Here is a 13,483-nt window from a genome sequence, read left to right on the forward strand (position 1 = left end):
CGAACGAACGCCAACCGTGGTTATTCAAAACATTAATCCGACATGAAAATGCCACGTGTTCTGGCCAGACGGGTACGGTTTGTTTCATGAGACGGACGCCAGTCCGGGCGTCCAGCACTCACCCATCAGCGCGATGTGATCGCCCTCCAGGAAACTCAGCTGATTTTCCCCGGAGCTCAAATAGGCAAAGAGAGCCCTCGCGAGGGATGTATCCCCCCAACTCACCCCTGTACCACTGCCGCCCCCGCCCCCGCTGCCGCTGCTGCGTGATACTGGAGGCGCCATGGACCTCGGCCTTGGTGGGGTTTCTGGAACCTCTGCGTAAACGAACAGAGATTCGTTCGATTCAGCCTATCTCTATCGTAACATGCTGAGTATTAAAATCGACGACTGCTTGCCAAAAAGAAATTTCAACTTCGAAATTTGTACGTTTGGAAGAATTAATTTGGGTACACGAGGACATAATTTAAAAAATATGATAATCTTCCTGCCAATGTGTATAAAAAAAATTTCAAATCGTTTTGAAAAAATTATTATCGGTTGTGGGGATCGATTACAATCATTTTTGGTGAATAGACATATCCCCGAAATCCTACGCAGTTTCGAGAAAAAAATTCCTTACTGAAAATATAACGTCTGACCAGGAATGGAATATTCTACTAAAATTTTAATGTTCAAAACGGCAAACGACGCGTATTTTAGTATAGAATATATAGAAATTATAAAGATATTGAAAAAGTTGTTTCTTGACTACATAAAGTTAGAAAACCCCCATAAAAGTGGTCCAATTTTCGTTTAATTCAGCCTATTTCAGCCACTCAGTTGATTGTGAAATAACAAAAGCTAGATTATTGGTATCTACTGTTATTTCCATGTTTGAAGACTTCTTAACGTTTCTGAAATTATCTAAAATTACCATCATGCACGTGATGAGAATGAATTTACGATAAATAAGGACAGGAACTGTGAAGACAAAATTGTAGGCAGACACGATAAATATGACGATGACGATGATTACGATTTCGCTGATTCAGAGCCAAGGTGCAACGATATGTACAAACAGTTTGTTTCACGCAAACTATTGCGTTTTCCTACCGCGTTGATCCTAGTTTCCGCATTTCCATTTTCCCGACTATACTCGTTCCACGATCTCGCCGCACCTGGCGCAGGTTTTGCAGCTCTCGCACGACTATTCCTGTTTTACCGCACTCTGTTCCGGCCAGAAGAATGGCTTTCGGCCAAAAACCGCGGCATTTCAAACAGCTCGCTTACTTGAATATTTTTACGAAGTACCTGGTTATTTTTCTTATTTTCCCCGATCCATTTTGCTCTCGCGTTATTACCAACGAATTTATACACTTGGCTAGCACGCAAGAGCATCGCTTTAGGGAATCCTCCGCGCCGCGAAAACGGAAAGTTTTGTATTATTTAGAAGGCCATTCGGAAAAATAAACCGTGTCCCGTGGCAGAGTTAGCGTTAATGCAAATGAGCAGGCGAATCTACCGATGGACTTCACAAAGACTCGAGAAGATTTTTATCTATTAAATATTTCATTCAACTTCTACTCAAAAGCACAGAAGAGAATTGTTAGAGCTTTGTTGTCGAGCAATGGCGTGGTTCGTGTAGTCTCCTAATTTTTTCCTGATTTTATTTCAAAGTGAAAGAATATCAAGATGTATGTATTATGAATATCAATTCAGGAGAGTGCAAATTTTTGTTGATTAAACACAGTGTATAATAATTATGAATTGAATAACCGTGAAAATTAATTAACAATGTTTTTACTAACCTTTTCAGGGTTGAATTTTCTAGGTTGGTTCCACTAATAATTTCAAAGTTATTTGATGAAAAAGAGAAACTTCAATTTTTCTAAGGGGTAGTTCGATCCCCTTGAAATGCTTCAAACGTTATATTTATATAGTGATACGATTAATTAAATTTTTGAGAAATTACAATTTTACTTCGGTATGATCGACGAAGAAATGGACCAGAGATGTAAATTGAGTCAATATTGATTGACGACGGACTTTTCCCTCTTTAATCCGAAAACTGCGCATTAGTGTTGTGCAGAGATCAATAAAGGTTTCGGTAAATGCGATTTGTTCCTCCCAGGGTAATGGTAAAATTGTAAAATTCTCGACGGCGCGGAGCGGTCGACAAGTGGAATTCGATATTCGATACAGCGAACTCTCTCGGTGCTCTCCAAATGTTTTGCGAGCACTTCTCCGCCCAGTCGTGTTGCATCCGTTTGTTACGTGTTCAACCCCGATGTCGACTCGCTGGGAACGTACTCAACCACTCGGATTGGCTACAATAAAAACGACCATGGTGTCGCGTTACAGCTTTCTGCGTCGCTGTCGGGAATCTACGAGCCCCGGTGTCGCTCGCGGATGCAAAATCGAATAAAAGTTTTGGTTTTTTGACATCTGAGCTTGTGGCGAAACGTCGCGATCAATTCACGTTTTTCCGAGGACCAGAGTCGCGGGAATAATTAGCCGAAACGGGGAAACTCTATCTTGACGGACCGTAGACCGATGAAAGAAATATTGAATGAATTGTGCATGTCATAATAAAATGAGATTACGAAGATAATAATCCTCTTTAAATAAATTAAAATATTTTGCAAAATTAATTAACGATAATACGAATATAATTCTTTAGTCATAATGTTCAATTTAGAACGATGAATAATTTCGTAATAAATGGCAATGTAATCATTATCCCTTCGAGTGAAAATTACGTGTGCATGTACATTTGTTGGAAAATTTAATCTATAAATGAATATTGAAATTCTGTATAAAATTAAATATGATAAAAAATTCAGTGGGCTTACGTTAAAGTTTGTCGAGAATTTCTCTAGTTTTAGAAGAACGTAGAATGCATTTCTAGAATTAAATTAGGATGTAGATTGAGAGTAGTCAGGTAGAAGGGAAATTACACGAAATGAAAAATACGTCGACAAATTAATTTCGTTAAAAATTTCGAAGGGACTATCCTTAAGCATATGCTTCTGTTCGATGGAATTTAATACTGAAATTGAATTTCATTCACAATTCGCCCGATACATAATACATTCGACTGTATGCATTTATTTTCTAGAATTAAATGTGAAGTGTTATTAATCGATTCGGGTTTATGAATTCCCGCTGGTGCAGGAAAAGAATTCCATAAATATAATGGATCTGAATGAAGAACATTAATAAATGTATAAAATTTGCAACAATTAAATATGGAAAATTGCTAAGAACAATAAAGTACTTCAATCAGTGCGGAATTCATTTTTTCTCTCCTGTATTTAGGTTTTATTGCGGCTCGACGCTGTATTTCAGCCCGCAATTCCATTTCTACATTCATAACCCCAATGTTGAAAACTGGCACATGAAATTTCTATCCATGCACCGTATTCGATTACAACTGAATTTATGCCCTATTCGATACTTCGAATAACAGGAAACAGAAACGTAGAAAGAATGGAATAAAATACGTGGAAATAAATTCGTACTTGTATTTCGAATTGTTTGTCTATTTTGTCACGGAAATAGATTTCCCTTTTAACATTTTCTGAAGCTTTTCAAATCAATGACATTTGTTTTACGTTAACAGGCACTCCTTGTAAATCAGCAAAATTAAAGAAATTCTCCTTTTTCATTTCCTCGACAGTAAAACAAACAGAAATTGCATAGAATATGACTCGATATGAATCGAGTTGCATTTATATAATTTTTACTCTTTTTGAAGGGCTCAATAGCAAGATAAAAACATAGTTCCATTAGATAGATACGAATCTTAGGTATTGTTTCCTGTATTAATCTTGTTTTCAGAAAAATTGTGCCCTTCGAATATTTTATGCTTACTATTTTCAGGGTAAATTGCGTTGCATCGAATTCTTTCATATTTTTAATAAGATCTTGTCCATGATGTATCGAGATAACAATGTGAGTACTTTGAAGAATTTTAATAAAAAATTCTGTTACGGAATATGACTTACCCGGATCTAAAGATAACGTCGAAGCATGGAGGTTGGCCTCCGACCTTGCTCTAGACAGAACAGTTGATAGGTGCGAGGATGGACCTTGATAAGTGGTGCTCGACATGTTTCCGGAAGGCGGTCCAGGTCGAAGCTCCAAGCAAGAGCTATCCATGCTTCTGGTCTTTCTCAGTTGCGAGCTCATCGTAAGCTCCGATCCGCCATTTTCTTCGTCCTCGGGCCAAAATGAAACTTGCTGAACAAAATGACGAAACGAGAAAAATGTTGGTACAAAGATCCATAAAAATATTTAAATACAAATTATTATTCGAAGTTAATGAGAGCATACTTAAGTTGGATAAATTTTCTTCAGTTTACCTTTCGTTTGTAAATTAATAATGAATTTTTTAAATCGATATCCAGACCAGCAAAGCTTCAGGCAAAAGCTAATTTACGAATGAGTCTAAAACTTTCATTCCTTATAAGCGTTCTACTCCCAGCTAGCTACAAAATCTACTCTAAGAAAAATATACTTGTCTCGTAGAAAACCAACATTGTCGAAAAGTTCATTCCTATCTTACAGTAGATGATTTAATTTCCAATGAATTTATTATTCTTCCACATTATGTGACTGACTATACAAGCATTATTTGGAATTTTTATCACTATTAGCGAATAAAATTTGTCCAACTTAAATACGTTAATTCCTTCGATTCATTTAATCGTATCTCATTTCTCGTTGTATATAATCTTGGTACAAGGACATGAGATTATTAATTATTCGAGTACGTAGATATTCGTACACTGAAATAGTGATCTTGAATCATTTTTTAGAAGTTATTGCTTCAACGCCAATTCGTTGTGTGAATTGTTGAAAGGTTGACATATGCCCCAAGCGTCGTATAAATTTTGAAGAAAGCGCAGCGTAACAGTGAGATATTCGTGTCATCACTCACCCTAAGTCTGGAGGCGAACATATCTTCCACGGATTGGGGTAAGTATTCCCTGGTAGCAGCTACTTCGCGCCACTTATCAATCGAGGGATGAAGAGCAGCTAACGCGACCTCATGAAAACTCGCATAATGTTTCGCCAAGGAGCATTGTCGCTCGAGAACAAAGCCGTACCTTCTTCGTTCCTGGGTCATCGCCTGGAAAAAGGTGTTAAGGGGCTCGAAAACCTAATCATGCATAGTCGTTAACCTCATTTCCTCAAGTCGTTACCCTTATTTAGTTAATTTATTCAAACCAATACGCGGCTCGTCGCCGTTTCGCTCGCTTCGAAGTAAATTACTCGAATTTCTGACTAATTAGCAATTCGTTAAAATATTTCAAAGCATTTTCTAATGCAATGTAAGTATCGTAAGAGTTACAGGCAAGTCTGGTTATCGATGTAAAAGAAAAAATTCAATTTTTAATAGAATAACTTCTTTGGTGAACTTCCCTTGCTTTCTTATCTACTTATTTTACCATTTCTGCGCCATGTAGATTTAACGTGTCCCACGCCAGGCACAGTCACGTGTGTCTATACGTCACATGCCACATTACACAGCAGACGACCCCTCCCCAAGGAGAAGGCAATTACCGTTACCGATAGCCATATTGCAGTACCTATGTACACGTGCTTCGCTTCGACCATCGGAATTAATATTAGGATATTATGTACGTTTGAGTGGAAGATTAAAAATCTCGAAATGTAATACCTATCGATAGAATTCGTTTAATTAATTTCAAAACTTATTTCTCCGTCTCTATAATAGAATACAGAAGAAGATTGAAGCTTTAGAGTCGAAACGTTTGAATCGACAGTGACGGTAGATTGAAAATAAAGCGTTTATATCGCAATAAACGAGAAGGGTTACGACAGCGACGGATCGTTTCGCGATTTTTACGCGTTTTCCGTAACTCGACGCCTTCCCTTCCACTCCAGGCACAGAGGTCTAGTCATCGTACACTTACGTTCTTCAAACTCTGCTCGCAAAAGGCGTCCAGCTTAGACTTCTCTTCCTCGAGAATCTGCATGTTCTTCAGCTCTTTGTCCATAGCGAGTCCACTCTTGCTGGCGCCCCTTGACTTTTTCCTTTGCTTCTTCATCGTAGCTGCCGCTTTGCTGTACGTTTCGGACCTGGTCTTGTGCTGCTGAAGAAACTTTTTCTGCTCGCTCTGAGGAAAGGTATTATTGCATTATTCAGGGCCCCGTCGGGTGACTGATATCCACGCCGAGGCGGGGGTTTCGGGAACGCTTACCTGAACGACCTTGGTGTCTTTCTCCAGATTCGTCTCGAGGGGAACCAGTAGGTCGACGTAGAACGCCTTCAGCTGAAAGCAAGCAAACGGCCGCGCTGTAGCGAGGTTCAAGAAGTCGGAAGATTTTAATGCACGGAAGCACGGGGAGTGAACGCTAAACGAGCTTAGGTAATGAGGGTCTTTTAACATTTTCCGTGCGGATGCGAAAGGGCTATCGCTACCTTTGTTCGCAATGTTGCCGACAACTTTACGAGCTTGTTGTCTGACCTGTTTCTAAACTGGATTCAACCCTGGGAAATGCTCGTCGTGCTTTCCAGTCGGGAAATCTTTAAATTCTTTAGGTACTTCAGCATAGATAGAAATTTTGAAAAAGACTACGCAACGATCGTGACAAGTGGTACTGTTATAACATGTCGATTTTTATACAAGATAATATAAGAGATTTTAGAAAAATAATTGACAATCGTTTGTATCTAAGGGATGAAAGCAACCCTCGAAGTTGAAGATAGAACATAGATTTTCTTGAACATCTATTCAGCCTAGAGAAATGGTGTATCTTTCGTACAATATTATTCTACAAACCACATTTTATACAGTAAAAATGGACCGTAAAATAAAATTTACTAAAAAAAGTAATGAACTATTAAGAAACATTATCCATGAAATACTTGTTTTTAAAGTTTCACCGCTGGTCTTCAATTTAACGGCTCGTGGCTCAGACTTTCTAAGATTAAAGAAGAAATGCTGTAATTACTCGAAACATAGCGTCATAAAACTTCACGACGAAACAATTAGATCTTCCCAACGACGGGGTTCCCTCCTGAAGTTCTAGCGCCACGACTGTGATTTGATTAAATAAATTATTTCGAAGAGAGAAATTGTAAATTATTGTACATTAACAATAAATGAAAACGAACAGATTAATTGAGGAAAATATCAAACGATTGAGAGTTTAATTGCTGTTAAAATTAGCTGTGAGATCAAAAATCTAATTCCAGCCAGGGAAGAATCCCAATCAGGGACGAATCTGAAGTTACATTACGTAGAGATTGATTTAAACTGAGGTAACGGAGAATTCATTAAATCGAGTAAAATTTATTGAACGGTTTCTGCGATTAATAATAGGGGATTGAAATATATTTCAAAACAGACTGCATGAAAATGTCTCGATCAGCTGACAGAATTGTAAATTTATCTTTCCCAAAAAATATTGCACTCTTCGTTCCTACAATTTTATCGATGTCGCATATGAATTGCATAGTACATAAACTCACCCCTATTTTTCTCGCGTCGAATTCGCTCAAAAAAAAAAGAAATTATTTCCATTCTTGTTTAACAAATTTGCTCGCCAACGACGAGGGGAAAAATAGTAAACGTATACACGTGTTTCTTAATTAGTGGACTCTGCCCATATCGGTTACATGGTAAATTTATTTGAATCGACTGACCATTTACGAAGTCGTTTAAACCGAATTCCGAATCGCGCGGCGGGATGAAATGGAGCCGCGTAATTGGCCCCGTGCGCGATATTCGCTGTTATCTAATTTTGCCAAAAATTTCGAAAAAGGAAAAGAAAATTGAACCGACCGCTCGCAATAACAATCGAATACGTCGCGTTTGACGTTCCTGCGTCGCGGAAGGGTCAATCTGTCCGACTGTACGTTGAAATAAAAATCAGAAAATCCATCCGTCGAGGCTCGCCGGCGAAACGAAATCCGCGTGGCTGGTGTTGGCCGTGGACAAGCGACGGGACATGGGTTGATCGGAATTTTTTTTTTTTTTTTTTTCATTTCTTTCGCGGCTTAATGGACATTGATTAGAGGCAGCATTTCGATCAGAAATACGTTTCCGCGAATGGGCAACCTTCTACCGCCGTAGTCGATCGCTGCCAGTGAAAAGCGACCTGTGAAAGGGAAGAGAAATACGAGTTGAAGTGGCACTGTTGGTGCGTTCGAAAGGGCCCGGTGCATCCTCGATGCATTTTGCACGGTCGAGGATCTCCCTCCAAGAGCACGCATGCTCGCGAATAAAACTCCCGCTTCGTCTTCGAACGAACGTTCCAGCTTGTTATTACCGGTTATAATTAGAACATAGACGCGCTTTGCAATTGATATAACGATACGACGGTGGCGAATCTTGCAACTGGGCGAAGGTCTCGCGAGAAACTTTGAAAAGTTACGAAATCGTGATAGTTTTCAGCTGTTTAATAAACTTATAATGTGTGAAAAGTTCCTCAGTAAATCAACGACTACCAGCTTAAGAGGAATTATCAATTTCTTAGTACCTGTGTATAATGACAAGCTAAGACGTTGCCATTAAGGATTTTAAAGAAGCTTCTGATACCACAACACCTTGCTTATGCAGCTGAGACAGGACACAAATCATTGAGTTTCATCCACGTTCGTTATTTGCTCTTATTTTCATTAACGAGCTACAGAGCAACGTTTTCCATGTAAATTCCCCGCTGATGATTTAAAATTATTCTACGAAGTTATCTCTGAAGCCGAAATTCAAATTCCTAGATTCGATTTACATATACTTGAAACCTGATGCACAGTCAATAACCTCGAATCGAATATGTTCCATGTAACGAGATGACGTTTCTCTCATCAGCGTTAATAAGGTAACTTCTTGGTGAGATTTTTCATATTTTGCATATCTACCATATCATTATAACCGTTAATGAACTAGTAAAGTCACAGATTCATAATACACGTCACTATTTATTTCATTCGCCCCCCTAATCTCTTATAATCTTCACAACTCGTCGGTACGCTGTAAATTGAAATATGTGAGAATCCTGTCTCGAAAATTCTCGGGATTGTTTAGCAAATTTCTGCTCCCGTCTCCGGAGGAAAGTATTTTCAAGAACGAGGAAGATTTTTCGCCATCTCGAGAATTTTAGTGCACGTTGCGTATTACACACTCGTCTACGTAAATTAATATACACGTACAACGTTTCGTTGACTAGGAAAATAAATATTCACGACCCACCATCCACGGTAATTTAAAATTTAAAACTGTAAAAAAATACATTATATTTTATAAAAACAAAGGTAACACGAAACGGAAGAAATTCGTTTGTTTCTGAAACATTTATGACCAAATAAACGTTTAAACGACGCATTGGTAAAGAGATTTCATTTTCTCTGGGTAGTGCTATTACAAGAATTGTTACTATCAAAAGCAACTTACATACTTTGATTTTTCTTTCGAGAACTTCTTGCAGCCACCAATGAAATGTAAACGTAAAATAGTTTCTGTTTTATCCCCCTAAATATCAATCGTAATATATTACTACGGGCAACAGGATGTTCGTTCGAATAAACGAATAAATAAATATTCGGGGCTCCCCAACGGCATGAAATATGTATAAACATCGATATTTTGCATTTACGCGAGAATATATTTGCCCTCCGCGAAACGGTGGAATTTCCGACCTGTAAACAACGCGTCTAAAAAATTCGTAAACGACATGAAGTACTTAATGGAAAACCAAACTTTAAAATCGTCGAGTGCAGAACGTTGCCTGATGTTAAATATTTCGAAACAACATTATTCACGCATCGCGCACCCAACGCGAAACAAATCGCGAATTTTTCCGCGGCGGTCCCGCGACTCGAATCCCGTGTAACTCTTTTCGAAGCGTTACGCGACCGATTTTATTTAGGCGTTTGACAGCTTTACGTTCAGGCTTTCTCGTCGCAGCATAGAAATACGTCGCGTTATTTATTCGCCGTGGCGTTTCTTTTTCTTCCGTCCGCGTTGTTCCGCCTCTGCTATTTTATCGTTTTGTTTACGAGCCGATCGAAAGCGAATTTGTCGAAAAACTTTTTCCTCGCGGAAACGGTGCCCCCTCCCCCTCCACATCCCGACAAAACCGCACGAAATTTCGTTCCCGTAAACGTGTTTTGATCCGCGAACTCTCGGATTTAATTAAGCACGTCGAGTGCCCGTTGCCCGCGAAAAAGCAGCGTGCAATTTTAATGCCATGCGCGCGAAACTTTTACAACCGACTTTACGATCTGTTTCCGGGTTCAGCGTCGAGTTGCTTATTTCATTGTTCGCTCCCTTTTCACAGTTGCGAAACCGACGAAAGAGGAATCCGGTATTGCGCCTTTGTTCACCGCGCGATCCCGTGTCGGTACGTACCGATTCGCGTTAAAAGCAGAAACTCGTGGCGTTTTTTTACGGATTTTCGGATACGAGGAATAACATCGAAGGTAATAGCACAGAGTTAGATCGATGCGTTCGAACTACGGGCGTTTGAAAACTGACCGAGAAACAGACGATTCTACGCTAAAATTTCTTTTTTTGAATACAGTAAGCTCCCTCTCAATGACCGCTAAAATTATTAAAAAGTGTCTCACACTCCATAGTTTTCGAGTTATGGATAACTGGAGAGAATGTTTACCACTTTTCCACTCGTTGGAAAATGTCAGTTCTCTGAATAGCTTTCTATTCTTTCTTGCAGTTGCAACAGATTCAAACGCGAGAAGAATAATGCTATTGCAGCTGTTTTTATAAATTTCTGGAAGGAAAATATAAATTTAAACCCCTAACAAGAAGAATGCTTATTTTAATTCGTTGTACTTTTCACACACATAACGTGATACATCAACTGTGCTCGATGATCGTATACATAATATTTGTAATTCTCCCGCGCAATTAATCGACCATTATTTCCATTATCAAATAACTACTCTACTAAATTGTCCGTTACATCATCGTTATAACATAATTGTTTCCACTGTGTAATTTAATTCGCTCGCCAGCTCATTAATTCTGTCCAATAATCCGACAGATTAGTAATGAATGAATGTCAAAATTTCGCCGAGCTAGTAAATTAAGCCTGCAAACCGCATATGTAATTAAGTTTCTTAGTAATTACGTACGCACAGTGTCCGATTTTACTACGAATTCCCTGTAAACCACTCGCTGCGTAACTTATTTTTAAAAAACACACACCAAATTACTATTTAAGAGTTAATTCGCGATTTGAGTATGATGACTGCTTCGTAAAAATTGTCTTTCGTCAAACTTTCTCAGTTCATTTCAGTTTCTCCACAGAAATATTCTTCCGTACACCATGTTTATGCAACATTGACCCGAAACAAGAAGTAATTAAACCTTCAACAACCAGTGACTAAGTCCACTTTCACTTTCGTTATCGCCGCATATTAAATCTCTCGTCTCAGATAATCGTTGCGTAAATATTGTAAGTAAGAACATTCCTATGGAAATCGAGAAGTGTAACGATAGATATCGGTGTTTTAAAAAATTCACGCCCGTTAATCCCAGGTGTTGATTTGTCGATTAGAATCGATGCTCGGATTAATTGGATGGAATAACTATATAGCTATATTATTATCTATTCCATCGTTCGCATAGTCCAAACAATAAAAAGGAAAAACGTTGATACGCGTGACTGGAGGGAAACTCGTGATCCCAGGTAACAGATTCACGGTACCAGCGTTTTTCCAACATAGGAAAGCATCCGTTCGTCCGAATGTTTCGACGTTGCGTTTCTCGGTGCCAAGATTTCGCGCAGCCTCCCCCGCCTCTCTGCTAACACTCTTTCTTCTGCCTCCTACGCGAAACGCGAGTTAAAGGATGGATCCGGGGAACGCTGGGCTTTTCAAGACGGATGTGGAAATCCAGTATAAAAAGCCAGCAAAGTCACGGACCTTCCAAGCCGGCGAAGCGCCGGGGCAAACATCCCTGTCTCTTTCTCATTCTCCGGATCTCACCCTCTGTGTGCAAATTTGAACGGCTGAAAACTCGCGTCAGCGCCCACTGGAGCAGCCCCTTTTCACCTCCGCTGCTCCTCTACTCGACGTCTAGCGAACTGAACCGGATGGTTCGCTTTCATAGAGTCGAATCCTGGGCACTTCCGGGTGCCGTGCGTCAATGGGGACGTCTAACGTTGCGGAGCGCGAGCCCCCCCCCCCCCCCCCCCCCGTCCGCGTTTCAATATTCATTAGACGGAATCCCGGGAAAAATTTTACCCCTTGTTATTCCCGCCTTTTCAGCTGCCCAGCCGACGTAACGTGGCGCGATAAGTGGCGACAGAGTTGATTTAGCCCCTATCGAATAGACGGACCGGTAAATAAGATCAAAGGTTTCTCTTTTTGGGGAATAACACGACCACCGTGAAATTGGGTGACGTTGCTGAGTTGCCTCCAATCTCTTGCAAATGAATCATTAGATAATGTATAAAAAAATGCCTTAAATATCGAGCTACAAGTTTTAGTAGGAATTATAAATTACCTCTGCGTGTTTACGTTCACGAATGATAAGGTTTAGTTTAATTGTTGTTTATTTTTCTCGAGAAAAGTCACAAACTATCTGTCCAAGTTTCTGTGTGATATTTCTGAAAATTCAGAGGGCTCTTTTTAACTTGTAAAAGGCTACCTTTACACCCTTTGTAACTTCGTAACTTTGCAAACTTTTCGAACTTCTTTTCTCGTCATCCATTCGACTATTTAACACGTTCGCTGCGGCGGTTCTTTTTTCGCAGACTTTCAAATTTCCCAGCGCGTGTCAGTCACGCTACGCAGAAAGCGATACGAGGAAATGGCGACGTAGTATTTCAAGTAACACTCGGTTAATCTCGTTTAGGTAGTAGAGAAGTTACACATATTTCGCAATTCAATTCACGTCTGTCTTTATGGTCATTATCATACTAAAGAGGGAATTAGCGATAAGCCTTTCGCTTTAATCCCTTCGGCAAATCTGACATAATGCAATTTGTATTACGCCAGTGAAACGGTTCAACCTGTGCAACGAGAGATTTCACGCGTCTTTGTCCTCGCACGAGCGCAGAATTCAACACGATATATGCGTTTGGAACGATTCAGCATTCTCTACATTCCGATTTTCAGACAACACAATTAACGGAAATTAGTGCCCTTCTACAGGAACATTTAGAATCTTTAAATCAAAGCCACAAGGTATCGTTTTAAAGAAAATTCAGCGACACAATCATACCAAATCAATTAGCTATTAAAATAAATAAGTAAACATACAGAAGCAAATAAAAATGCTACATTAAAATTAATATTACACGTTTCCTACTTTCGCTAATATTATTGTGCTTCAATTTAAATGGAATCGAATATTGTAAGAAAGTATGAGAAACTTTTACACTTCTACGCTTCGATAAAAATTCATACTCTTAAATTCAATATCGCGCATGATATTCGGTTCCAATTTATTTCGTTCGATTTCCATATGCACGGAGGAGTTTTTTAAGAGCGTCCCCGTCAACG

The 13,483-nt window shown here is 39.3% G+C and overlaps 1 protein-coding gene across 2 annotated transcripts in view; it reads right to left on the reverse strand.

Moving 5' to 3' along the window:
* Irsp53 (Insulin receptor substrate 53 kDa) overlaps nucleotides 1-13,483 on the reverse strand; it is a 211,772-nt gene that overhangs the window by 9,697 nt on the left and 188,592 nt on the right. For both annotated transcript variants that reach the window (XM_076764645.1, XM_076764644.1), the window contains 5 exons: nucleotides 6,213-6,284; nucleotides 5,925-6,128; nucleotides 4,925-5,116; nucleotides 3,990-4,224; nucleotides 123-317 (listed from right to left, as the gene is read on the reverse strand). In XM_076764645.1, the coding sequence (XP_076620760.1) occupies nucleotides 123-317; nucleotides 3,990-4,224; nucleotides 4,925-5,116; nucleotides 5,925-6,128; nucleotides 6,213-6,284 (898 nt within the window). The remainder of the gene's footprint in view (nucleotides 1-122; nucleotides 318-3,989; nucleotides 4,225-4,924; nucleotides 5,117-5,924; nucleotides 6,129-6,212; nucleotides 6,285-13,483) is intronic.

The sequence above is a fragment of the Colletes latitarsis genome, chromosome 5 (genome assembly GCF_051014445.1).
Source record: "Colletes latitarsis isolate SP2378_abdomen chromosome 5, iyColLati1, whole genome shotgun sequence".
Taxonomy (NCBI): domain Eukaryota; kingdom Metazoa; phylum Arthropoda; class Insecta; order Hymenoptera; family Colletidae; genus Colletes; species Colletes latitarsis.